This window comes from Bos indicus x Bos taurus, chromosome 20 (genome assembly GCF_003369695.1).
Source record: "Bos indicus x Bos taurus breed Angus x Brahman F1 hybrid chromosome 20, Bos_hybrid_MaternalHap_v2.0, whole genome shotgun sequence".
NCBI lineage: Eukaryota > Metazoa > Chordata > Mammalia > Artiodactyla > Bovidae > Bos > Bos indicus x Bos taurus.
The window spans coordinates 65,009,463-65,034,820 of record NC_040095.1 but is presented as its reverse complement, the minus strand read 5'-3'; the positions used below and the strand labels follow the sequence as shown (position 1 = coordinate 65,034,820).

Below are 25,358 nucleotides of genomic sequence, written 5' to 3'. Positions count from 1 at the left end.
TTAAACTTTCTGTGTCTTGGTGTTCCCCCTTGTGAAATGGATAATAACAATAATAATAAAAATAATATTATTTAAGATTCTTTGAAGCATCAAATGAATGAATAAAACTTGATGTTTTAGAACAACGCCTGCCATACAGTGCATACTCAGCGGGCATGAGCTTTCTTGTAAGAGTATTACCATATTAGTATTTCTGAGTTCTGAGAATGGTGTTTTAAATGTAGCTATCATTATTGAGCCATTAATTTTATACGCTTGCTCTTCCAAATGTTCCTGAGAGAATGGATGTACTGTGTCACCAAACTTTTAACTATGTGCCACGTGAGCAGTAAATGAATACAATGAAATTATAGCCAAAGTCTCGATAAGACAGAGGTCCACAAGTGTCTCCTCTTGTCACTTAGCTCTATGAATTGTAACGTAACTGATCACGCATTGGAGTTGTGATTGAAAATGACAGAGACGTCCTTCTCAAGGTCTTGATGCAGTACTTCTTAGCCATTCACTCTGTGAACAGAGTGTAGGGAATGGTACTGTTGTCATACTTTGCCAGTAGTCAGTTCGTTATTTAGTTACTAAGTCGTGTCCGACTGTTTTGCAAACCCAAGGACTGTAGTCTTCCAGGCTTCTCTGTCAGTGGGATTTTCCTGGCAAGCATACTGGAGTGGGTTGCCATTTCCTTCTCCAGCCAGTAGTCAGTAGATGAGCATATTTTATAATGTACTTACGGTTAATCCAGCTCTCCTAAAGGATGATTGAAGTGTGGAGCTCTTAGTCAAAGAGCATTAATCTGGAGTGGTTTCTTGGTGGTATCTTAAGTCTGTAGGAAACAAAGATCAGTAAATTGACTAGGCAAAACTTGGTGGTGCATTTGATGTAATTATCATTTATGATATTAGAGTAGACTTGGATTTTGAGTATGTTCCCGTTAGCCTCATCAGAATTTATCATGCCTGTTTAAAACCATGTCTTCTTACAATACCAACTCTATTTTAGGAAGTTAAGTGGAATCATACTCCTATCACCTTTTACTAAATCATCTTCATTTTTGTTCTCTTTTATGCTTGTTCATACTTTTTTATAGCTCAGTGCTAATGAACACAGTAATGTTTTGCTTTTTAGCTAAATAATAAGTATTTCTGTATTCTGAATAGCCTTCATACCAAATGTTTCTGACAGTTGTACAGCATTCTGTCAAGTGTACAGATTCTCCCGTTATCCCATAGTCATGTGTTTAAATGAAGAACTTAAAGGGTTTGTTTCTTTTTTCTTATTTTTTTTACAACTCAGTTTAGAACTTGTGGTTGAGCCATGGATTAACGGACTCTGGGCCGCCCTCGAGAAGCATTTTCTGTCGAACAGAGGAAGAGAGGACACAAGTGAAACTCTCACGATGGCATCTCATGCCTCCCGTGACGCCGTGACGCCGGAATTATTACACGTGGAATCACAAGTTGGACTTCTGAAATTAGATGATTCTGGAGGAAAGGCTGCTAAAGTTTTGGAACAAAATGCAGTGAACAGCAATCAATCAAGTACTTTGATTGTAGACTTTGAGGCCTCGCTTACCCATTCAGTACCCCCACTTTCACAAGCCTCTCTGAATATTCCCTCTTTACCACCGGAATATTTAGAGGTGCATCTGGAGGAGGCCCTTGGCCAGGTAAGCAGTGATGTTGGTGGTATTTTTTAAATTATGTTATGGTGGAGGCCAACAAACTATGGCGTGCTGGGTGAATGTGGTCTACTAGCTCTTGTGTAAATAAAGTTTTATTGGAACACAGCCATGTCCATCCAAGGCTGCTTCTGCACTGCAGTGGTGGAGTTGAGTAGCTCCCAAAGAGGCGTTACCTCCAGGCATTAAAGGTGGCGCTTGTGTTATTACGTGGCTTCTCTTTGAAGAAGTAAATGGGTATGAGCTCAGTTTCTCCATTCCTTTGGAGAAGTAATGTCTTGGCTTCTTGCCTTAGATGTCAGTCAGGTGAGGGCGAGTTGTGGGCTCTCAGAAAACTATCTCAGCAACTAATTTGAGTCAGGTACAGTAAGATCACTTTTCCAGTGTGGATCTTTGCTGTCCTGGGATACTCCATTTTAGGGGTTTTTCTTTCTGTTCATGATATTTTATAAAGCTGTTTGTGTCTGTTTAAATCTTTTTTCTATGCCTTGAGTATCTTTCCTATCAGTAAATAAATGACTTTAAAGTGATCTGTACATTTCTGAGCATCAAGTTGAATAATAGCTGATATTACCCCACTATTGTCATATGGTTCCCTGAAATTTCTTCCAATGTGCTTGGAATAGATTTCCAGGGCAGCCAGTCTTGTGACGCATGGCTGACCCCTCTCTGTTCAGAGGGAGTTCTGTGTGGGCTTTCTCAGGTAAACCACACTCTTAATGCAACTGTCATGGTTTCTGGTTTCTGCTTTTCTTTTTATTAAATGAGGAAAGACATTTGAGAAATAGTTTAAGTGCCGCTTTCTAGTTTATTTGAAAACTGTTTGCGAACACTTGATATGCATACCAGTGTTTCCAGCATCATATTTTTACAGTGTTTTTCTAATGCATTCAGACAAACAGGTAGGTTTTTATGTGACCTTCCCTGGGTTATTGTTTTCACGCTCATGTTTCATTCTTTATTAAAAGGGATTATCACAACAAGTACATCTTAGGCAGGACTGGGGACAGGCGTGGCTGTGGTAAATGTGCCGGGCGGGTGGGCTCAGGGTGGTGAGCCGGCCCCGGGTTTCTGCTGCAAGGGTGAGTGTGTGTGGCAGGGGTGTTGATCTCTGATTGATATGACAAGGTGCTTCACTTAGGATCTGCTTGAGAGTTTCTTTTATGATAGGTGTCATTAAATAGGCTTGAGTTGTTGGTAATGTCTTCAAAAGATTTTTTAAAATCTCAACTATTTAATGGAAACGTGTAAATCTGTTTAAAGGATATACCTAGAGGATAAGGGATTGAGGAAAATAAATTTCCTGTTTTAGGGCATCATCTTGGGATAACCCCCTTGGGGAGAAGGGTGGGTGGGGGAGGGGAGGATGGTGCCTGGTTGGGTAGAACCAGAATCTGAGCTTTGGTGCTCTCGCGCTCAGTCACTTCCATCTTGTCCGACTCTTGGTGACCCCAGGGACTGTAGCCGGCCAGACTCCCCTCTTCATGGGATTCTCCAGGCAGGAATACTGGAGTGGGTTGCTATGCCCTCCTCCTGGGGATCTTCCCGACCCAGGGATTGAAACCGAGTCTCTTTCATCTCCTGCATTGGCAGGTGGGTTCTTGACCGCTAGCACCGCCTGGGAAGCTGGAGCTTCAGTGCAGCCATAACAGAGCCCACAGCTGGTCCACTCCCTCCACCCAGCACCGTCTCCCCGTCCCTGGTGCCCCCACCACTGTGGGGCCGCCTGGACTGAGGGCTACGTGCCGCATGGCCTCAGTGGGCGCGTCTTGGGGCCCTGCCCAGAGCCCTTCCCTGCCCTGGGCCCCCAGCCCTCGCATCCTCCCGTGTCACCCAGTGTCTGGGTGGGGTGTGCGGCTCTGAGCTGCTGGGGCCTGCCAGGTGGGAGGCACCTCTCCCGGTGAAGGGCAGGAGGAGAGAGTGCATCCTCTCCTCGGGAGGGGACGTCCTGACACACCGGACATCACCACGAGCCCTGAGTCTCCATGGGCCGTGGGGACGCCAGCGTCGTCTCCCCGGCGTGAAGGTGTTGATGCGGCGGGGCTGGGCAAGGTTTGCTGAGTGTCCAGACGGTCCCCGTTTACTCACGCTGTCTTGTGCCAGCGAGCAGGAACACTGTCACAGTCTTGGGGCAAAATGGTAAACAGTGCGTGCCTGTGAGCACGTCTGGTCCTCTGTGGGTGGAGATGGAAGAGAGCACATTGGCCACATCCTCTTGGATGAACCCTGCACGAGAGGCTGTATTAACTGCTCTTATCCGCCCGGGCGTGCCTGGGGCTGCTGCTTGTTTGGGTTGCTGCTGGCTCAGGGTCATCCCCCAGGAGCTGTCTGGTTTTTCCAGGGGCCCGATTGGTGAACTCCATGGAGCCATGATAGACATCCTCCCGTGTCCTTCAGCTTTTTAAGGATTGTTTTGATATCTATCGCTCTCCCCAGGATAGTCTAATTTTCATCTTTTATCTTGAGAGGTGAGAGAGAGAGGTGTCAGGTTCAGAGGCTTCTTCTTGACCCTCCCCACTGTGATGGCTCATAGCCCACAGGCCAGGATTTCACTGCTAACCGCTAGGTTAGCCACTGACTGGCCCTTTGAGCCACACTTGGGTCAGGACTCCTGTCACCCCCGGCCTCAGGCCTCGGGGCTGTGTGGGCCAGCGGCTGCACTGACCCCTCTCCCCGCCGTCCCTTAGTCCAGTGCTCATTTACCCCTGGACTCCAGTCACCCCCAGCCTCAGGCCTCGGGGCTGTGTGGGCCAGCAGCTGCACCTGGCCCTCTCCTGCCGTCCGAGTCCAGTGCTTGTTTACCCCTGGACTCCGGTCACCCCGGCCGCAGATCTCAGGGCTGTGCAGGCCAGCAGCCGCATTGCCCCCTCTCCCCGCCGTCCCTGAGTCCAGTGCTCGTTTACCCTTGGACTCCGGTCACCCCTGGACCCCGGTCACCCCCGGCCTCAGGCCTCGGGGCTGTGTGGGCCAGCATCCGCACTGCCCCTTCTCCCTGCTGTCCGAGTCCAGTGCTCGTTTACCCCTGGACTCCGGTTGCCCCGGCCACAGATCTCAGGGCTGTGAGGGCCAGCGGCCGCACTGCCCCCTCTACCCACCGTCCCTGAGTCCAGTGCACCTTTATCCCTGGGGGCGGCGTCAGTGAGTGCGGTTTCTGTGCCTCGCGGAGTCGCTTCTCCTGGGGGCCTGCCTGCTCCTGCCGTCGGATGGGAGGGCTCCGGGTCTGACAGCTGACTCAGGTCCAGCAGCTGGACAGGGGGTCTCGAGCTCTCATTGGACAGCTTCCCGCTCATAACGTCTTGGTTTCTTGTCCTCGTAAGGACTGGTCCAGTGCCCTTGCTGGCTGCCCATTCATTTTGAGCCTCTGGAAGCCATGTGCTCATCATTCTCGTTATTTCTGGGACTTGGGCCCCCGGCCGCCCCCCAGCTTTTCTACTCACTGTGATCCTTGTGCACACCCCTCCCCCGGTGTTCCTGGCAAGTGCTCCCACCTCCCTCAGTTCTTGGTGCCCGGGGGTGGGGGTGTCCGCTTTGTGAGCTCTGGTCAGCAGGTGAGCTCGGTGGTGTGGCTGTCCCCCTGACCAGCACGGTCCTGTTGGCCTTGGCAGTGAGGTGGTCTCTGGGTGCTCCAGGGAGCACCTGTCGGCTGGTGGGTTTGGCCTTGCGTGGTTTTGTCCACTCTGGCAGGCCCTCTTCTCTGAGCTTTTCAATCCTGTCTTCCAGTGTCTTGGCATTTCTGCCCCACTTCGCTTTTTCTTTGCTCTGTCGCCCTGCTGTCCACGTGTTTACGTCATCTCTGGGGCTCTGGCAGGGTGAGGAAAGCCTGAGTCCTGGGAGAGCGTCCCAGTTAGAAAGCCCTTCATCCGGACCTGTGTCCCGCCCCGCCTGGCCCGGGACCTCGGCCTCCTGTCTGGGGCACACGTATTCTGCTGATGCATGGTGCTGTCCTGCCCTTTCTTTGGAGCTGGCCCAGCGCACGGGCAGCCAGGCCTGTTGCTTCTTAACTGTAGTTATTGGTCCAGCAGCCAGGAGGAGGGATAGGGTGCGGGGTGGAGTCCCTGTGTTGTCTTAACGCGAGAAGGGAGCTCTTGCCCTTACGGAAGGAGCAGCCCCTTCCGCGGGTGCCAGGGCTTGTCTCCGGATTCAAGACGTTCACGCAGGTGTCGCTCCCCCATTCTTCCCTGCCGTGTCATCCCTGGCTTTCTCTGCCCTCAGGCTGCGGCAGGTGAGTGCTCATGTGTAAGCTACTGAGAGTGTCCTCTGGCTTTCACTGGTAGATTTTAGTTGTTGCCTCATTATTCTTGGCTTTTTGCATTTTTTTCCAAAAGTGTCAGTGAAGCTTAGCCGTAAGCCTCCAGCCCAGCAGCCCCATCCGTGCCGCGCCCTCCTCGGTCCCGAGCACGTGTCCCGCAGCAGCTGGTGTCCTGTCCCCAGGTGTGTTCTCACTGCCGGCCGGGGCAGCCCTCCAGCACCACACGCCCATTTTAGTGACTTTTTTGGGCCACTCTGGCCCTGGCTGTCCCAGGCTGGGCTACCAGGAATCACTGTGAGATGGTCTTCGGGGCCTCCCCCTCACCCCAGGATGTCACGGGGCAGGAGCCAGATGGGATACAGAAGAAGCTGAGCTGCAGGGCTCTCTGAAGCCGGGGCAGTCCTTCAGGGTTGTCCTGGGTTGTGCACAGGGGCTGGGCCTTTACAATCGTTGATGTCATTGGCTATGGGCAGCCTCTAGACGGAGGTGTGACCTTGAGTGCTCAGAGGATCCTCGGAGGTGACAGCGAGGGGCTGGGGGCCCGCTGTGAGCACTGCCGGCAGCCTTGCTGAAGGCTGTGCCCCCGTCCCTGTCACTACAACTCTCAGACCCTCAGCCCTGGCCTTCCATGGCCTTCCCACACAGCCACTCATCCACAGCTAACTGACCAGCACTTTCCGAGATGTAAGTTTCTATTTTTATTAGAACTTAGAAGCAGCAAGTTATGAATCTGGTGAGGTAGGACCAAGATTTGGGTTTCTTTCTAGTTTCCCAAGGCTTGTGTTGTCTAATTTTATCTGTGTGTGGCTACTATTAATTAATGAAAATTAAATTAAGAATTCAGTTCTTGAGTCACACCAGCCATGTTTACAGGCCTCAGTGCTCAGTGGTCAGGTATCGGCCAGTGAGGTTATGGGGCATCCCCACCGTCCAGAAAGCTCTGTGGAACAGCACCGCACACCGCTCTGAGGGCTCTTGTCACCATCTGTGCAGACAGCTTCCGACCGTAAACATCTGTCACTCCTTTCGAATCTCCTTCTGAAATGGGCACACACACTCTTTTTGCATAGTTCATTAGGAAGACTGTTAGACTTTTCCGTGGAAAGTGCTAGTATCTGATATTTTCCATATAATCTCAGAAATTTTAAAGTCTAGTAGACAAGGAGTTTAAAATATAGATGAGCTTCTCTTCTGAAAGATTGAGAGGCCTGTCTGTAGCCATTTACCCTAGAGAAGAATTCTGAAATCTCATCAGGGAACGTTGAAAGATCCTGTAGCTCTGACGTTGCCGCTAAGTGAAGCAGTGGTAAGAATAGTTGAAAATCGCGCTTATAGCACTTTATCACATTTCTTTCTCAAGGAGGAAAGTCACGCATCTGTGAGTTTGGTGGATCCAGTGTTTCACGTTCCAGTTTCAAAGGCAGTTCAGCTGACTACGAATGATGCCATAAAAACCACTCTTCTGATAGAGTTGGACATCTCGGTAAGTTCCAGAATGTGTCTCTGAGCGCAGGGATGCTGCCAGTCAGTGCAGAGGTTCGCCCATGGTGTGTCCTCACCCACACGCGCCGGGAGGAGGAGGTGTCTGGACAGCGGCCAGCCACCTGGCCCGTCGCGTTTATTCCTGACCCGTCATTTTGTCTCTCTGTCTCATCCCTGTTTTCTTTTCACTTCAAGGAGGGGCTGAAATGAGGAGTGTCTGGAGGTGATTCCACTTGGAGAGAGTAGTTTTGCTGCCTTACTCATTAAGCCACGAAAGAATAATGGAATCAGCACAGCACTGGCATATAGGAGCCCCAGGCAAGGAAGCTGAGGTCAGCGGCCAGGGGAGTCGAGCCCAGGCTAGCCCGTCCTGTGACGGTCACTTCTCAGAGTGGTGGTCCTTGTTCCTTTGAGAATCTGGGAGAAATCATGGACCCCCCTCCAGAAGAATGATTATATATAAGCATTTTGCACACAGTTTTAGGGGGTATCTGTGCTGGCTCTTGGATCCCCATCCGTAAGCCTCCCCCAGCCCCTGCCCCAGCCGCTGGCCTCAGGTGGGAAGCCGTGACTGGACCTGCTCACAGTCGTGCGGCTCAGCCCTGGGTGTGGGTCCTGTGGAGCTCAGTGGGCTGAACTTTCAGAAGAGAGTGTGTCAAGGCTGTTGGTGGAGGTTTAGTTGAATTTCTGATAGAAAAAAAAGAAATATGGCAGGCATCAAAACTAGATGGTTTTGCTTACATACCATTGTTCTGTTCAGTCGCTAAGCCGTGTCCAACTCTTTGCGACCCCATGGACTGCAGCATGCCAGGCTTCCCTGTCCTTCACTGTCTCCTGGAGTTTGGTCAAACCATGTCCATTGAGTCAGTTGGTGATGCTCTCTAGCCATCTCATCCTCCGCTGCCCCCTTCTCCTTTTGCCTTTAATCTTTCTCAGCATCCAGGTCTTTTCCAGTGAGTCGGCTCTTTGCATCAGGTGTCCAAAGGATTGGAACTTTAGCATCAGTCCTTGCAAGTAAATATTCAGGGTTGAGTTCCTTTCAGATTGACTGAAAGGTTTGATCTTGCAGTCCAAGGGACTCTCATACTATTGAGTAATTCCATTTTCTTTTGAACATTTTTATCCCTGCTGTTAAATATCCTGTATATGTGAAAGCATTTCACTTCTGTTACACACTTTTGTCATAAAGAGGTGAGGTTTGGCAGACTGGTGGGTCCAGTCTGTGTCTGTGTTCCTCACAGGCTAGGGGTGTGAGCATGTGTGGTTAGAGGCCCCTTCCCAGAGCCCTCCACACCCCTACCCCACTCTATGCAGAGTGCGTAGACCTGCTGTGGGAGGGGGCTCCACCTGGAGCCCGAGTTTGTGCACAGCCACAACCAAGGCAGACGCTTTAATGTTGCATGTCACTAAAGGGAGAAAAGCGGTCTCCCCCACCCCATTCCTCCCCAAAGGAAAGAAGTAAGGAGAGACCACTGAAGAGTCATTTCTTTGCTCCTAAAGTGTGTGTGTATATTTTCAAAAGAGGGTTTTTACATGGATTATTAGAAACACTACTTACCAGGACACCTTAATCTCCAGAAGAGGCAGGTTTTAATTTCTAGTCTGTGAATACTCGATATAAAGCAAAACATTAGATAATTACAAAATTTCTTTTTAAAAAATAACTCCTAATAAAAGTATGCTTGTTTAGTTAATTGGTCTTATTTGTTAGAAACAAAATAATTCTAATTGCAAAAAACGAACTTGTATGTTCAAATGTTCATATAAGAAAAACTGTGTTGGTTGCCCCACAACTAAAACTCTTAACTCATGTGGCATTTTTTTATTTCGTGTTGGTTCTTCTCTAGAAAACAGATTTTTCCTACCAGCCTGGAGATGCCTTCAACGTGATCTGTCCCAACAGCGACTCTGAAGTGCAGTTCCTGCTGCAGAGACTGCAGCTCGCAGACAGGAGAGAGCACCATGTCGCCGTGACGATTAAGGCAGACACGAGGAAGAAAGGTGCAGCCCTGTGTCTTACTGCTCCGGACATCCTTGGGGGCACGGGGGTGACAGGGCAAGTCTGCACGGGTGCCTGAGGGCGGGACACAGGCGCTCGCTGGTCTTGGGTGGGAGTCCTTAGCATCCCCAGCAGGTGCCCTGGGCGAGTCAGTTACCCTGAATGAGGTGGTGGTCGAGTTTATGCTTACTGGATGCTTACAAACATTAAAAATGAAGTTGAAGAATCAACTTTTCCAGAACTCTAGACATCAGCAAGCTTACAGCAATCTGGGAAACACAAAGATGAATATAACTGTGGTTTCAGAAAAGCAGGTTGGTTAGTTGAGCCAATATGTTAGGTTGTTTCTTTTCAGTCAGCATTGCTTTGTTTCTGAGTTAGAACACTAGAGTTGTCATGCAGAAAAACTATATTATATGAATCTGTTTTAAAAACTGCTTTTTGTTGGGAGTTCCCTGGTGGTTAGGACTCCAGGCTTTCAGTTCTGGGGCCCGGGTTTAATTACTGGTGGGAGACCATCCCACAAACTGCACGACGTGGCCAAAAAAAAGGTAGTTGTTTCATGTTTGTGTCTCATGGCCTATTTGTTGTTGCTTATTTAATACATGAAAATAGTTGCTTTTTCCATGATTAAGGGAAATTATTTTTCAGTGATTTGCTTAGAATCTGGAACTAGAGCTCAGGCAGCTCTAAAATTCTTTCTGAGGAAGACAGGTAGTGTTATGGGACCACTGCCATCTTTTGGAGGGGCTTCCCTGATAGCTCGGTTGGTAAAGAATCCACCTGCAATGCAGGAGACCCCAGTTCGATTCCTGGGCTTTTTTGTTCTTTGGTTTTAGATAATTTCCCTTCCTTTTGTTTGGTAAACCTAGATTTCATAGGTATGGCTGATATAGTAATACTGTTGAATTAATAAAATTGTTTTTGTAAAGTGGATTTTTCTTTCACACTTTTGCTGAGGAAATCTTTTGACTGAATAAACGTTGACCAAAGTCATACTGTACTTTGATAGCACTACAGTGTAAAAGATTACAGCTGTTAGTGTTCCTAGGGGTTGGAAACATCTTTATTTTTTTTCTGTCGTGAACTCTTCCGCATCTCCCTGGACAGGCGCAGCCTTGCCCCAGCACGTACCTGAGAGGTGTTCTCTCCAGTTCCTTCTCACCTGGTGCCTCGAAATACGAGCCGTTCCCAAGAAGGTACTGTTTTTTTAAGTTCTTTTGGTATCTACTTAAAAATATGCTTTATGTCTCTCTAGAGCTTATTCAATCATTTGAAGGCTTGGAAAATGTGGTCTTCATAGCCTGTGTTCAGAATAGTTCCCAAGCCATGCTGTGTCTTTGTGATGTCATGGACAAATATTTTTAAATTGCTCTTGTATTGAAATGTTATGTTTTCTTTTGAAACAAGAATTTCAAGTAGGGCTTTTCCTTAATCTTATTTTACTAGACGTTAACTCGATGTTGCGCGGTAACCAGGGATGAAAGTGGCCCTCGATGACATGGGTTTTCCAGCTGTGCACGGACACTTTTTCTCTAGTTGACAGGAGGCTTGGGGAGTGGGGCTTTCCCTCACCTGTCCCTCATGTAAGGTTGGGAAGACCCCTTTTTGTGTAAAAGTCGGTAGTTAATTTATTACGTCAGATTCTTGAGGGAAAGGCGAAGGGTCGTGTTGACGCTGAGACAGGCTTGGGGGTGGAGACCCACTAGGTGTCTGTGTTGTGCCCCCGCCACCGCCGTTTTTCTGGCCCTGTTGAGGGATGTTAATGGGTGAACTCTGCAAGCTGTTTTACCGAACTTGTATTGCCAGTGAATAAAAACATGATCACGTTACACTGCTCACACTGCAGTGTTCATTCTCTGTTTTATTAAGGTGCTGACTGCATTTGTAGTCTTCGGGAAGTGAGCTCAATAGAGAGACTTAGTCCTAGGTATAATTTGAGTAAATTTACGATGCACTGTGATGAAAATTTCCTGCGTAATTTCACAATTTTAGTTCAACTCTACCATTTCTGAAAACTTCACAGTGTGTATATTTACAAATGTATTTTGTCTTGCTGCAAAAGCAGTATGCTTGTAAAAAGTCTGGGCACAAAAGTAATACAGGAAGCAAAAGTGCGTTTTAATTAGACTCCTGCAGTTCACAGGGCTTCCCTCGGTGCCTCAGAGAGTAGAGAAGCTGCCTGCAAAGCCGGAGAGCTGGGTTCAGTCCCTGGGTTGGGAAGATCTGCTGGAGAAGGAAATGGCAACCCGCTCCAGTTCTTGCCTGGAGAGTCCCAAGGACAGAGGAGCCTGGTGGACTGTGGTCCATGGGGATGTAGAGTCAGACACGACTGAGCCACCGTCACACTGCAGTTAACATTTGGATTTGTGTTGCTAGTATATATGCTGTTCTGTAACATACCTTCTTTTATTAAAAAGAAATCATGAGTTTGCATATCCCAACATGGAACCATACTGGAGATCTTATTAAAAGATGCTATACTTGTTGATTTGATTAAGGACAGTCCATTGTTTCCAGTTTTTCACTATTAAAAACCCATTTAGGTCAACCTTCTGTTTGCATCTGTATACACCTGTCTAAATTTTCTTTTAAAAATAAATTCCTTGGAGTACAATTACTGTGTTAAAAATATTTAGAATTTAAGTTTTAGTAACGTTTGTCAACTTGTTCTCCACGTAATACAGTATTCCCTTTATTAGTACTGTGAAGTTTCTGTTAAGTGTAAAATGAGAAATATGCTACTGTTTTAGCCTGTAATTTAGGAGGGTTTATTGACTTGAGAAAGTTTGGCTGGAAGTGTTCTTGGTAAGCTCCTGCGCTCCTGTAGCTGGTGGGTCTCTGGGTAGGTTGGGCAGGGATTCTTGGCTAGTCGGTGGAGACCCGTGACCCCACGGGAATGTGATCTCATCACCCCCGTCAAGGGTGTCCAGGCCTGGGATGCAGTGGTGCCCACTCTGTTTCAGGGAGCGTTGTTGCTCCCGCTCTCCTGTGAAGCCTTTTGGGCAAGTTAGGTGTCCTCTTGTACCCAGTGCCTGTCAGAAAAAGCTCTTAATGGTGCTCAAATAAGTGTCGAAATCCAGGTTGTAGTCATCAGCTAAGACAGGAACAGGTATTGTGTCCTGAGATAAAAACATTTGGTTAATGAGGGACATCCTTGGTGGTCTGGTAGCTAAGACTCTGGGCTCCCAATGCAGGGGCCCTGGGTTCGATCCCTGGTCAGAGAACTAAATCCCACATGCTGGGGAACTAGATGCTACATAAATAAATATTAAAAAAAAAAAAAGTTTGCTTGGGAGACTTGACTTCCTGCTTACTCACATATAGCTGTCATGTAACTTGAGACCATACTTATGACTGATTAGGTCAGTTTAAGATACAGGGAAGGTGACCAAAAAATAAAAATGGGTCTTCCCACTTCGATGGGCTGCCATCAGAGCAAATATGAAACGAAATACCCTTTTCCTGGTCACACTCCTGGTGGCCACACTCCCTTTTTTTTTTATAGTTGGGCACATCCCAGGTGGACACCAACCCCGTGTTCTGACGCTGTGACCACAGAGCACGTGGTGACTTGTTGATTTCTTGGCCACAGGCATTTCTGCGCGCGCTTGCGGACCACACTGGCGACAGCGCGGAGAGGCGGCGGCTGCAGGAGCTGTGCAGCAGGCAGGGGGCGGCCGACTACACCCGCTTCGTCAGGGAGGCCGGCGCCTGCCTGTCCGACCTGCTGCGGGCCTTCCCGTCCTGCCAGCCTCCGCTCGGCCTCCTGCTCGGTGAGTGGCCGCCGTCACAGCCCCCTCCCCGGGCAGCCCCTCTGTGCTAAGGGCACCTCAAGTTCCTGCAGGCCTGTGGGGGCACGTTTCCATACTGGTCAGTAAGCAAGCGTCTCACGGCTGGGCTTCCTGGGGCCTTATCCAGCTGAACTGCCTTCCTGAGGTCAGAGGATCTCTCTCCCGTTTTGTTTTGTTTTGTTTGCTTTTTCAGTTTTCTTTCCTACCATTGTCACTGTCATTTGATCTCTCAGTATTATTGTCATTCCGTCGCTAAGAGGTGTCCGAGTTTTTGCAACCCCATGGACTGCAGCACACCAGGCTTCCCTGTCCTTCACTGTCTCCTGGAGTTTGCTCAGATTCATGTCCATCGAGTCAGTGATGCCTTCCAACCATCTCACCCGCCGTTGTCCCCTTCTCTTCCTGCCCTCAATCTTTCCCAGCAGCAGGCTCTTTTTCTCCATTAATAGAATCAGTTGTAATTCTCTTTTTTCACTCAGCCTTCAGCCTAGAATCTGTTTTTCAGAAAGCACTTAGCCAAATTTTATCTAAAAATGAACTTTCCAAGAAAAGTATCTTTTTTAAGGATAGTGATAATTGACGGAGTGTGATGAAGTGTGCCCTCTGTGAGCAGGGTTCAGAAATGTCCCACCTGGGCAGGTCCAGATTTTGGTTCTTCAAGAGCCCAAGGGTCTAGTGCTGGCCCAGCATAAACAAGTGGCCTTACTCAGGGTGCCTCCGAGTGTGGACTTGGGGAGACAGGCATCCAGATAGAAGGTCACCCTGGTTTTTGCCCCGATCATGCCTTCTGGTCCTTGTACTCCAGCAGAAGAGAGTTTCAGATCTTCCTTAAGGACCTGGTGTCCGGACTTGGAGACGTTTACCAGGGATGGTGACTATAAGCGTTTATAGGATTTTAAAACCTTTGTTATTTAATACTTTCTATGTTTGTACTTTTGTCATCTCCTGTCTGTTTTCCTGCAGTGACGAATAGTGACAGGAAAGCATGTACTGTACTTTGTACTGTTAGGCTGGCAAGGTCCCTTGTGATGCCGAGTACAGTGAAGGGCACTCCTTGACAAGTCAGGCCTTTACAAGTCAGGCTCCTTTACAAGTGAGGCTCGTGCTCCCTTTTTACTTCTTAGTGTTCTCTGTCCTCCTGCAAGTGGTGAGGCTGCTCTTCTCATTTTCCTGTTCAAATGAACACTCTTATCCTCTTTCTTTTGAGCTAATAGTTCAATTCAATCCCTCAGTTGTGTCCAACTCTTTGCGACCCCATGGACTGTAGCACGCCAGGCCTCCCTGACCATCACCAACTCTTGGAGTTTACCCAAACTCACGTCCATTGAGATGCTGATGCCATCCAACCATCTCATCCTCTGTCATCCCCTTCTCCTCCTGCCTTCAAGCTTTCCCAACATCAGGGTCTTTTCTAATGAGTTGGCTCTTCACATCAAGTGACCAAAGTATAGACGCTTCAGCTTATACACTTTAGAAGTTTCTATAATTGAGACTTACAGAAACTTCAGTTATTTCCTAATGTCTATGAGAAAACTTAATACACCTAGGGGTTTGTGTTGAGCCCTCTTTTAAATCTTATTCTGACATTGCAACTGTAAGACATTTAGAAAGGGCTTTCTAAATTTTTGCTAAATAACTATCAAAATGATAACATACTGAACACAAAAATTTCCAGAGTTTTATTAGTGGACAATTCAAATATTGACTCTTAGTCTCCTTTTGAAAGAGTACCTATGTGTCTTGAAATCACTGGATTTCTGGGTAACTTGATTTAAGAGTGTTCACCGTTACACTCCAGTTTTTTGTTATAACCCTATAAATATAAGGAAAAATATTTTCAGCCTCAGTATTTTCCACAGTCTAATCATCTTTGAGTCACAATTGTATTTCAAGTCTGAAAACTCTGGAGACACCCCAGAAAACAATATAGTTGGTTCCTTGACTCTGAAGCCCATTTGTGGACCTTACTCTTATTCCTGTTTGCTGTTTTAAAAAAACCAAACGCCTTTAGGTAGAAATTACTGGCTTCACATTAAGGAAACGGATTCTGTTTGGTCTTTAAGATTTGGATGTGGCATCTAGTAATGGTCTGCTTACTCACAGTGAATGTATAGGTACTTAAAAGTATGATGAAAACGGAAACAACAGTTGTTTTGAATATTTTAAATAAGAGAACACTTAGAAGTCAGACCTTTACATGTACTTTACGTGTATACATATACTTTATTTTCAGTAGGAGTGAATTAATAGTTGCCTGTTTTTGCTTTTTTCTAGAACATCTTCCTAAGCTCCAACCCAGACCGTACTCTTGCGCAAGGTACTGATGCTTATTAACGTCATACATAGCATCTTTCTCCTAAAATACAGTGAAACTCAGACCTTCAGATCCTTGCTAGCTACAGGTCCATTTACTGAAAACCTACCAGATTTGTGGAAGACGGCAGCAGACGTGATAAGGAGTGAAGAACACCAGACCTGCACCCCCGTCCTCCCAGAGTGCATAGGGCGTGGCATCTTCATGGCTCTTGCAGTCCAGAACCGTGTCCCTGCTTAGCGAGCGTCCAAGTCCTCCCCCTGTGGCCTTATTGGTGTGCCTGGCCGCTTGCTGGGCTGGAGGAGGAAGGGGAGAGGGAGGGGTTCTGTATAAATCTCATCTAGTCTTTGGGGCACACAGGTAACCAGAAACTGTCCTGAGTGATACCAGGATGCTGGGGGCAGGGCTGACTTTGCAGCAAGCAGCAGAGCTGTTCTCTGAAGAGTGCGCACGCAGAAATACCCCTCAGTGCATAAAAAAAGGCCTGGTCTGGCCTGTGTGTGTTAGTCCTGGTGCAGAGTTTAAAAACTCGCCTCTGTCTTTGCAGCTCAAGTCTGTTTCACCCAGGGAAGCTTCATTTCATTTTTAACATCGTGGAGTTTTTGTCTAACACCACGGAGGTGATTCTTCGGAGAGGCGTGTGCACGGGCTGGCTAGCCACCTTGGTTGAATCAATTCTTCAGCCATACATGTGTGCAAACCATGTAGATGGCAAGAAAGCCCTGGCTCCCAAGGTATGAGGAGAATGCGGTTTTGGTGACGTGGAAAGCGTTCATTGCTTAGTTGGAAAAATGTCCCCTGCATCATTCATTACCAACAAACCATTCAAAGGAAACTCTATGCCACACTTGAGCTTTAGTCTTTTGGAAAGTTAGGAGAACATAATTTTCACTCAGTATTAAATAGTCCGTGTGTTTCCTCAATGTGTAAAGTATGAATTGTATACAGTACAGTATTCAGTCCTTGCTCATCACGTTCGTAAACAGAAGACCTTTTGTGTTTTATATTTTGATTCACACTTGTCAAAATCTCATTTGAGACTATATGCAAAGGGAACAATTACATTCTCCCTCTTCACCCATAAGAATGGTTGAAATCGAAAAAAAAAGTTGAGTCTTTATCATGAAGTCTTTTCCATGGTTTTGAAAAATAAGACATTTATAATGTCTTATTCCTGGTTTGGTTGCTCTGTTACCGAAATTAAAAAGTTGACAGCCCTTGGGGGAATTAAGGCTTCTGATATATACTTGAGAGAGCTTAAGAGAAGACTGGGGCTTAAAATTGCCCTTGAACTTGGTGTTTTCCCAGTCTGCTGCCTGAAACAGGTGCTTTACCGTGTGTGTTTCCTTACCTCCACAAAATTTTGAGAACCGAGAAACTTCTCTTTTGGAAAGAAATGCTGTAGTAATAGTGCTGACACGCAAGTATCGTGTCACTTCATGGTCTCATGAAATAGCAGGTCTCCAAAAAGTTAAAGATAGCATACTGAGACACTTGCATTACAGACACCAAGCGTGGGTGCCTCTCACGTGTCCTTTCTTTCCTCCTGTCCTTTTCCCGCTTCTTCGTCCCCATTGTAACAGATTTTTATTGACTACCCAGTTTTGAGGCCCTGGAGGTGTGCAGCAGGAGCCGACTAGTACTCTCCCGTCTCCTCCCCGTCCCTGGAACATGGGAGTGTGGTCTCTTCAGCAGTTTTATTCTGCTTCATGGAACTTAACTTATTATCTGTTTTTCTGTAGATGAATGTTTGTTTATTGTCTTTTTCACACAGTAGAATATGCATCCCATCGACATAGATTTGGTTTGCTCATTTCTCCATCCTAAGTGCTTGTCATATTGAGTACCTTCAGTGAAATTGTTAGGTGGATGAATCAAGTGAATAAGGCTAATGTAATATCCATCACAGCTTCCCTCCAAGACGAGAACAGCCATTTGACGCAACTCTGCCAGTTCTCCATTTAAAAAGTGCTGTATCCATCCTGTGGATGGACTTCAGACAGCTTCCCTTGAATTAAAGGCTAAATATATATACGATTATATCTGTATGCGATGTAGGGACGATTCCCGTCATTCTTAAGTGTTAGTATCACTCAGTGTAACTGAAGCATATGGCAGAGTGAAACTGAGAGTCAAGTATGTTAACAAGCTGATTCCTTGTAAGTGTCCCTGGCACATGGTTTAGAAGAAAACCCTTTTGAAATTGTAGCAAAAAGATTTTTATCTGTATCTCATTTCTTAGTCTAGCTTTGCAGCAAACCCTGGATGCACAGGAGCAGAGGCCGTGTGGTGCTCTGGCATCCTTAGGGCAGCCCCTTCGTTTCTGTCTCGCTTGCCTAGTTTCCGCTTAAACCCTTCACCCCTTCTTGGCGTTCGTCTGCATTGCCCCTTTATGTCCTGATGTGAAGGACCCTGTCTTCATTTTGTGTGTGCATTTCTTCATGATACGTGTGATGGGTTGCCCACTACTTTGGGCCTAGAAAAATAGCTCATTATTTATTTATTTATTCAGTGTTCTACCTCGGAAAAAGCCCTGTCATTTTAAAAATACTTTTGATTTAGAAAGAAAAAAATTTACAAGACAGACTTGTTTATTTCTCTGCGTTGACAGATGTGTTTGTGGTTTCAGTACGATTTAATGCCGCTACTTAATTTTGTGATGCTTCTAAGGGGAAGGGGAAGTGATGAAATTAAGGGGAAGTTTCACTTTCTAATTTCTTTGGCAGACAGCACCTTGGATATATGCTTTTGTTCAGGTTCTTTTTTTTTTTTTCCAAACTTATGAGCATTGCCTTAACGTTTCAGATATCCATTTCTCCTCGAACCACAAACTCTTTCCACTTACCAAATGACCCTTCAGTCCCCATCATAATGGTGGGTCCAGGAGCGGGCGTGGCCCCCTTCATTGGCTTCCTGCAACACAGGTATGTATCCCTCGTGGACCTGGCTGGGAGGATAATAGAGCGTTTTTTTGTTTGTTTGTTTCTTCTGGGGTTTTTAGGATATTGGACTTCAGTTGTAAAATTTTTATTTTAAAAAATTATTATGAAATGTGTGATAGCATAGCATAACTTGTCACTGTGGGAAAAGTGAAAATATCGTCCAGAGATTTTGCTTTGTGCTGGAACTGCTTTTTTACTATAGTATTTACTGCCCGCACCGCCCAGCCCTGCAGTGCTGGGGACAGATTCCAAGCACATCTTCATGCTGTGTTGACGTGCGGCTGCCCCATCTGTTCCTTTGTTGTTGTTGTTCAGTCGCTCAGTCGTGTCCGATTCTTCGTGACCTCATGGACTGCAGCACGCCAGGCCTCCCTGTCCTTCACTATCTCCCCGAGTTTGCTCAAACTCATGTCCGTTGTGTCAGTGATGCCATCCAACCATCTCATCCTCTGTTGCCCCCTTCTCCTGCCCTCAGCCTTTTCCAGCATCCATCTATTCCTTAACTGGGTCATCACAAAGACCCAAGTACACTCAGCATTTCAAAGTCAAACCCCTAACGCCAGTAATTTTCAGTAGAATAATATTAATTCATGTATCTTCATATCAGGGCATAATTATCTGATACAAATAAAATTGTGCTTCTCTCCCTGTGCGTAAAATAACAATTCTTACGTAACGGTCCCCAGGTGGTGGAGTAATATGCTTCGGGCAAAATCTTTGTGTAGTTTTCTTTTTTGTGTTGTTAAGAAAACAAAAAAGTGGGGCATGTCAACCATGTCTGAAAATTGCACAGCAGACTGTTCTACCTTTAAAGCCCTGTGCCTCTTTTCTATTACACTAACTGAGAGTTTTTAGTCATAAGATTGTTGCTAGTATTTAGTGTAGAAATTAGTCGAGGTTTCACAGTGTGGTCATTTGAATTACCCCTGCTCTGGAGATGTCATATAAAGGTCATAGATGTCTCAGCCCAGAGGTAAATTTACTTTCTCTAGCGTCCACTGAAGTGGCCGACTTACCCTGTGGACAATGAAGTGTAAATTCAGTAAACGGACTTTGAGTGACTGCAGAGTTGGGTTTTATAGACCTACCTGGAGAGGCAAAAAAAAGAGAGGTTGTTGTTACCTGTTATTTCTACCAGACCTCAGCTTTCGTTTCCCCTTAGAGAGAAGCTCCAGGAACAACACCCAGGGGGCCACTTTGGAGCCACGTGGCTGTTCTTCGGCTGCAGACACAAGGAGAGGGATTATTTGTTCAGGTACTTGCCAGCCCTCGTGTTGTAAGGCTTTGCCATGCTCTACAGTTGTCATCTCAGACTTCTCCAACATGAAATTACAAATCTTCCAGTGACCCGTTACGTATTGTGTTTCAGAGACGAGCTCAGACACTTCCTTAAGTGTGGAGTGCTCACTCACTTGGAAGTCTCCTTCTCAAGAGATGTTGCGGTGGGGGAGGAGGAGGGCCCAGCCAAGTATGTGCAAGACAGCCTCCAGCGTCATAGCAAGCAGGTGGCGGGGGTCCTCCTCCAGGACAGCGGTTATGTCTACGTGTGTGGGTGAGTGCAGGGGGTGGGGACAGTCAGTGGTGTTCATTAAAGAAGCCAGGGGCCCATTGGTTAACGACCCGGACCTGTATGGGTGGGAGATCTGATTCTCAAGTACAGGGATAGAAATACAAGTTCTAAAGCTATTTTTATGTACCCTCGATAGCCAAGAAGTTGTTATCAGGAAAAGAAAGTGAAAATTAACTCACGCAGCCTTCCCTGGGTCCAGGGGTTAAGACCACACTTCCGCTGCAGGGGGCATAGGTTCAGTCCCCAGTTGGGGAGCTAAGATCCCAAAAGAAAATTAACTCGTGCATTGCAGACTGCTCTGTGCTGTTTTAAATTAGGTTTCTCTGTTTGTTTTTGCTATGCCTAATTCATTGTTTAATTGATTTTGATCAGTGAATACTAAACGTGTGATTTTTGCAGTCGACCTAGGAAAAGAGCTTCGGTTTTGACTCTGAGAATGGTTTCCCTCATGGCTCAGTTGGTAAAGAATCCGCCTGCAATGCAGGAGACCCTGGTTTGATTCCTGGGTCAGGAAGATCCTCTGGAGATGGGATAGGCTACCCACTCCAGTATTCTTGGGCTTCCTTTGTGGCTCAGCTGGTAATTAATCTGCCTGCAATGCTGGAGACCTGGGTTTGATTCCTGGGTTGGGAAGTCCCTGGAGAAGGGAAAGGCTACCCACTCCAGTATTCTGGCCTGGAGAATTCCACGGACTGTGTAGTTCATGGGGTTGCCAAAGACTGAGCAACTTTCACTTTCACTTTTCACTGAGATTGTGAATTTAGGATTTTTTTCTTAAGACATAATTTGTAATGTCAAAGTTGACATACACCAGGAGTCATTCTTGCATTTCATCTACTTTTTGAGACAAGAGCCATTATAGAAACCCAAGATCACCATAGGGGGAAAAAAATTTAGTAACTAGCTATGTGTTTTAATGGAACTCAAAATGTTTGCTAATTAAAAAGGAGTTTTGAAATGAGAAACTACACTTTTTTTTTTTTAATTTCTAAAACTGACACAGAAAAAGAAATATTGGCATAATGACCTGGAGATAATTGAAAAGATTTATAAAACAGAACTTACTTTTTGGACTTACTCTCTGTGATACATTCTGATAATGTCTATTTGTTCGTTGTATCATTTTTAAAGAAAGCTGACTTTGGCTCCTAAGTTGATTTCACGACCCATTAATGACTCCTCAGATAGAAAAAGTTGCTTTAGGTCAGAAACGACCGAGCTCCTGGATGTTGTGTTGGTTTATGTTTTCATGTAGCTTCTAGTGAAGTGTTTGGTCTTCCTTTTGTTTGCAGAGGAGAGTGCTGTCAGATTTAGGCTGAAGTTTTAAGTGCAGCCCTAAAATAATGGAGGTGAAGTCCGTGTACAAACATACATGTACAAGTATATGAATAACTGGTACTTGAGATCTTAAAATGTTAGCCCAGAAGTAACCCTTCACCATCACTGGTGCCTCATTCTTTCACATCCGTGAAGTGAGGTTGATACACTCACAGCTGGTCTGAGGTCCGAGGTGAGGGCTCAGAGTGAACGCCCCGTGGCTTCTAGTGTGGACCAAACAAAGGGGACCTTGAGGAGGACAGCCACCGAGGAAGGTGCGAGCTTGTCCCTCGTCCCAGGGGACACTGTCTCAAGGGGGAGCCTTTGCTGCTGAGAGTCAAGTAAGAAGACGATGCAGGGCCCAGGAGATGTGGTAGCTGGAGCCCTGGACATGAGGAAGGGCGGGGACGGGGGTGGCCTTGAGGTGCTCTCGGTGTGCTTGGGCAGAGCAGGAGGAGGACGTTGGAGCAGCCGTTATGTCTTTCTCAAGGAATCTCGCTGGAAGGGGCAGAGCGAGTTCAGCTCCCAGCACAGTGGAGTCCTGTCTGGCAGTTACTCATGCCGCAGATGTCACAGTGCCTGCCGGCGCTTCGGCCCGTGCAGGTGTCTGGAGACGGGAGGTGGGCAAGGTGCTCTCCGTGCCAGCCACCGCTCCCAGTGGGAGAGCCGGGCAGCAGTGCTCACGGTGCAGCGGGGGCTGCGTGGGGCCTCGCCTGGCCTGCAGTGAAAGAGCTGGGCCGTGGAACTGCACCGAGAAGGGGCAGCCCTCAGCAAGTTCTCAGTGATGTGTCTGTTGATAACTGTGTGCCTGTGTGCCTGCCAGGCATGCAGGCTTAGACTCTCAGGGGAACTCCTTGCCCCAGGAAGGCCTTGAGAGTGGAGGGAGGGCAGAGCCAAGGAGGGCCCAGTGCGTGAGGCCCTCAGGCATGTCAAGATTTCGGCTGCTCCTGGAGCTCAGAGCCTGCTGAAGGACTCAAAGCTGTGAACGGGGTGGTCAGCAATGCATGTGCTGGTGGTCCCTGGGCAAAGGCCTGGCCTTGGGCTGGGGGGTGTGGTGGTGACCAGTGCCTGGAGACCTTAGGGTCACTTTCCAGAGAGATGGAGGGGGCTGCAGTGTGGTGACGCAGGCCCGGCCTGAGATTCGTGAATGCAGGAGGATTTAGTGCACAGTTCCTGTTCTTAAACAGAATGCTGTTACTCATTTTCTTCTAGAGATGCTAAGAATATGGCCAAGGATGTCCACGATGCCCTTGTGGAAATAATAAGCAGAGAGACTGGAGTTGAAAAACTAGAGGCAATGAAAACATTGGCCACTTTAAAAGAAGAAAAGCGGTATCTTCAGGATATTTGGTGATAAACCTAGAAAGTAAAAGAAGAGAATTAAGGTTTTTTTTTGCTGAAAGTACTGACATGAAACTTGACTTGAAGCTTGGGATTTTCAACGTTTAAATTAAAAAAAAAATTTTTTTTTCAACATTTCTTGGAGGAGGTGGGGTGGGGCGTGGACCATTTTAACCATATGGGGAACTTTCAATTTGGGTTTCCATACCTCCCCCCACCCCCTCCCCAAACCACCCTGAGCAGAAAGGCGGCTCTGACTTCTCCACTAGCACCTCACAGGCCACCTCCACATCCTGGAGAATTTTTGCAGGGACGTTGACCAGCTCCCTGGGCTTCTCTGTCGGTGCGTGTGAGAGCTTTTCAGCGCAGGATGTGAGCGTGGGAGCTGACCCGGTAGGTGGTCAAGTCTTGTGAACTTGTTGCCAGTTTTTTTAATAATCTAAAATTAATTTTTATTTTATACAAAATACACCATAGAGAGTATTCATATGAGTGTATTAAAATTACATATGTATAGTATATCTGATTACATGTTTATATATAATTTTATCAGATGGTTTATTACCAAAACTATATTTCTGATAAAAACATTTTAAGGTAATGCTTATAGTGATTCTTTTCATGATGCTGGAAATACAAACTATATTTTGAAATTCCACTCTGGCATATGATTTACTTATACTTAGCATGGTCATTTCTTCTTAGTATCACAGTTCCAGAATTTAAAGAAATTTGCATTCAGATTATAGATCCATTTCCCATCTTTTGATTTCTGCCCCTTTTGATGTACTTTTAAATTTTCCCACATAATTTATTGTTATTTCTGTGATTGTAACCTGGGCTTAAAATACCTACTTAGTACCCTTGTATTTCATAAATTCCTGCTATTGTCTGAATATTTATGTCCCCCAGCTTCCCCCGCTGCCTCCCAATTCATATGTTTGAATCCTCACCTCTGATATGATGGTACTAGGAGCTGGGCCTTTGTGGGGTGACAAGGTCATGATGGTGGAGCTCTCAGGAATGGGATCAGTGCCCTTGTTTCAAGACGCCCCACAGGGCTCCCTGCTCCTCCTGCCCTGTGAAGACACAGTGAGAAGTCGGCGTCCGCAACCCTGAGGCCGTCACCAGAACCCAGCAACACTGGCACCTGCTCTGCACTTCTGGCTTGCAGAACTGTGAAAGATTTCTGTTGTTTATAAGCTACCCATGATATCTTGTTACAGCAGCTCAAATGGACTACCGGACTAAGATAATTCCCAACAACCCATTCTCTTTTAGTATTTGTCGGAACAGAAAACAAAGTCTAAAAGGGGTATGGAAATTTTTTCTCCTAGTCTCTGGTATATATTGTTTTTTTAATTAAAGAGATTGGCATTTAAAAAATCTCTACCTGTCAAAGGGTTCTGGTGATTTTGAAAAATAAATATCTAAAATAATACGGTATATAATCTTAAAATTTGTTAAGACTTCAAAGCAGTTTGTTACAACCTCTAATCTTACATATTTCATGTCTTTTACAATAGAAATATTTCTGGAAAAACTTACAAGGCATAAGACAACATATCAAGCAAAATTATGGGCATATGTTAATATATGTCAGCCAGAATAGACTTAAGGTGAAAACATGAAAAGGGACAAAGAACGATATTCCTTGCTAATCATTCTAATAAGAAAATACAGCTGAGAACGTGTGTCCTGTGCCAGTGCTGTCCGTCCATGTTGCTGTGTTAGTGTTAGTCGCTCAGTCATGTCCAACTCATTGTGACCCCATGGACTGTAGGATGCCAGGGTCCTCTGTCCATGAAATTATCCAGGCAACAATACTGGAATGGGTTGCCATTCCCTTCTCCAAGGGATCTCCCCAACCCAGGAATCAAACCTGGGTCTCCTGCAGTGAAGGTGGGTTCTTTACTGTCTGAGCCACTAGGGAAGCCTGTGAAAGTGAAAATGAAGTCATGTCTGACTCTTTGCGACCCCATGGACTGTAGCCTACCATGCTGCTCTGTCCATGGGATTTTCCAGGCCATAGTACTGGAGAGGATTGCCATTTCCTTCTCCAGCGGATCTTCCCAACCCAGGGATTGAACCCAGGTCTCCCACATTGTAGACAGACGCTTTACAGTCTGAGCCACCAGGGAAGTCCTAGAAGTTACCACGTTCCCATAGTGGGAGTCAAACCCGGGCCGCCTGGGTGAAGACCAGGAATCCTCACCGCTGGACCATACAGGAAGCCTATATGTGACCGCACAACTGACAGACCCCTAAAGAGAAACTGAAGAGTGTGCATAGTGTCCTCAGATCCCGGCCCGAGCCATGTGGTTGGTGCCCAACATCCGGGTTATTTCTGTTAGGTTGCGAGTTACCAGGTTCAGATGAGAGTTAATCAGCTGCTCCCTCACAGCCTTGCCAGCAGATGAGGGTAAAACTAGATCCCAGGCCAGATTTTGCAGCACACACAGCTCTTGAGCAGTTTTCTTTATTTATTAGCAGTCAGGCACTAACGCTTCCTACAGCCAGGCCTGTAAGCTTAACGAAGTTCCAGCACTGTCTCTCTAGGTGGCCTGGCCACGTCTTACATAAAAAGTTTCACATCAAGGTGGTTGTGAGTATGACAAGGGCAGACTTTTGTTCCTCTCAGCGTCATAAACTGCCCCCCCACCCCCAGCCCAGCG

General features: G+C 46.6%; 1 protein-coding gene across 3 annotated transcripts in view; it reads left to right on the top strand.

Annotated features, from left to right (window-relative positions):
• Positions 1–24,122, top strand: part of MTRR (5-methyltetrahydrofolate-homocysteine methyltransferase reductase) — a 32,962-nt gene extending 8,840 nt beyond the window's left edge. For all 3 annotated transcript variants that reach the window (XM_027520063.1, XM_027520061.1, XM_027520062.1), the window contains 11 exons: positions 1,291–1,663; positions 7,285–7,407; positions 9,254–9,407; positions 10,516–10,604; positions 13,001–13,181; positions 15,474–15,516; positions 16,061–16,247; positions 18,319–18,437; positions 19,618–19,710; positions 19,825–20,007; positions 22,555–24,122. In XM_027520063.1, the coding sequence (XP_027375864.1) occupies positions 1,291–1,663; positions 7,285–7,407; positions 9,254–9,407; positions 10,516–10,604; positions 13,001–13,181; positions 15,474–15,516; positions 16,061–16,247; positions 18,319–18,437; positions 19,618–19,710; positions 19,825–20,007; positions 22,555–22,696 (1,687 nt within the window). In that variant the 3' untranslated portion in view covers positions 22,697–24,122. The remainder of the gene's footprint in view (positions 1–1,290; positions 1,664–7,284; positions 7,408–9,253; positions 9,408–10,515; positions 10,605–13,000; positions 13,182–15,473; positions 15,517–16,060; positions 16,248–18,318; positions 18,438–19,617; positions 19,711–19,824; positions 20,008–22,554) is intronic.
• The last annotated feature ends 1,236 nt before the right edge of the window (positions 24,123–25,358 follow it).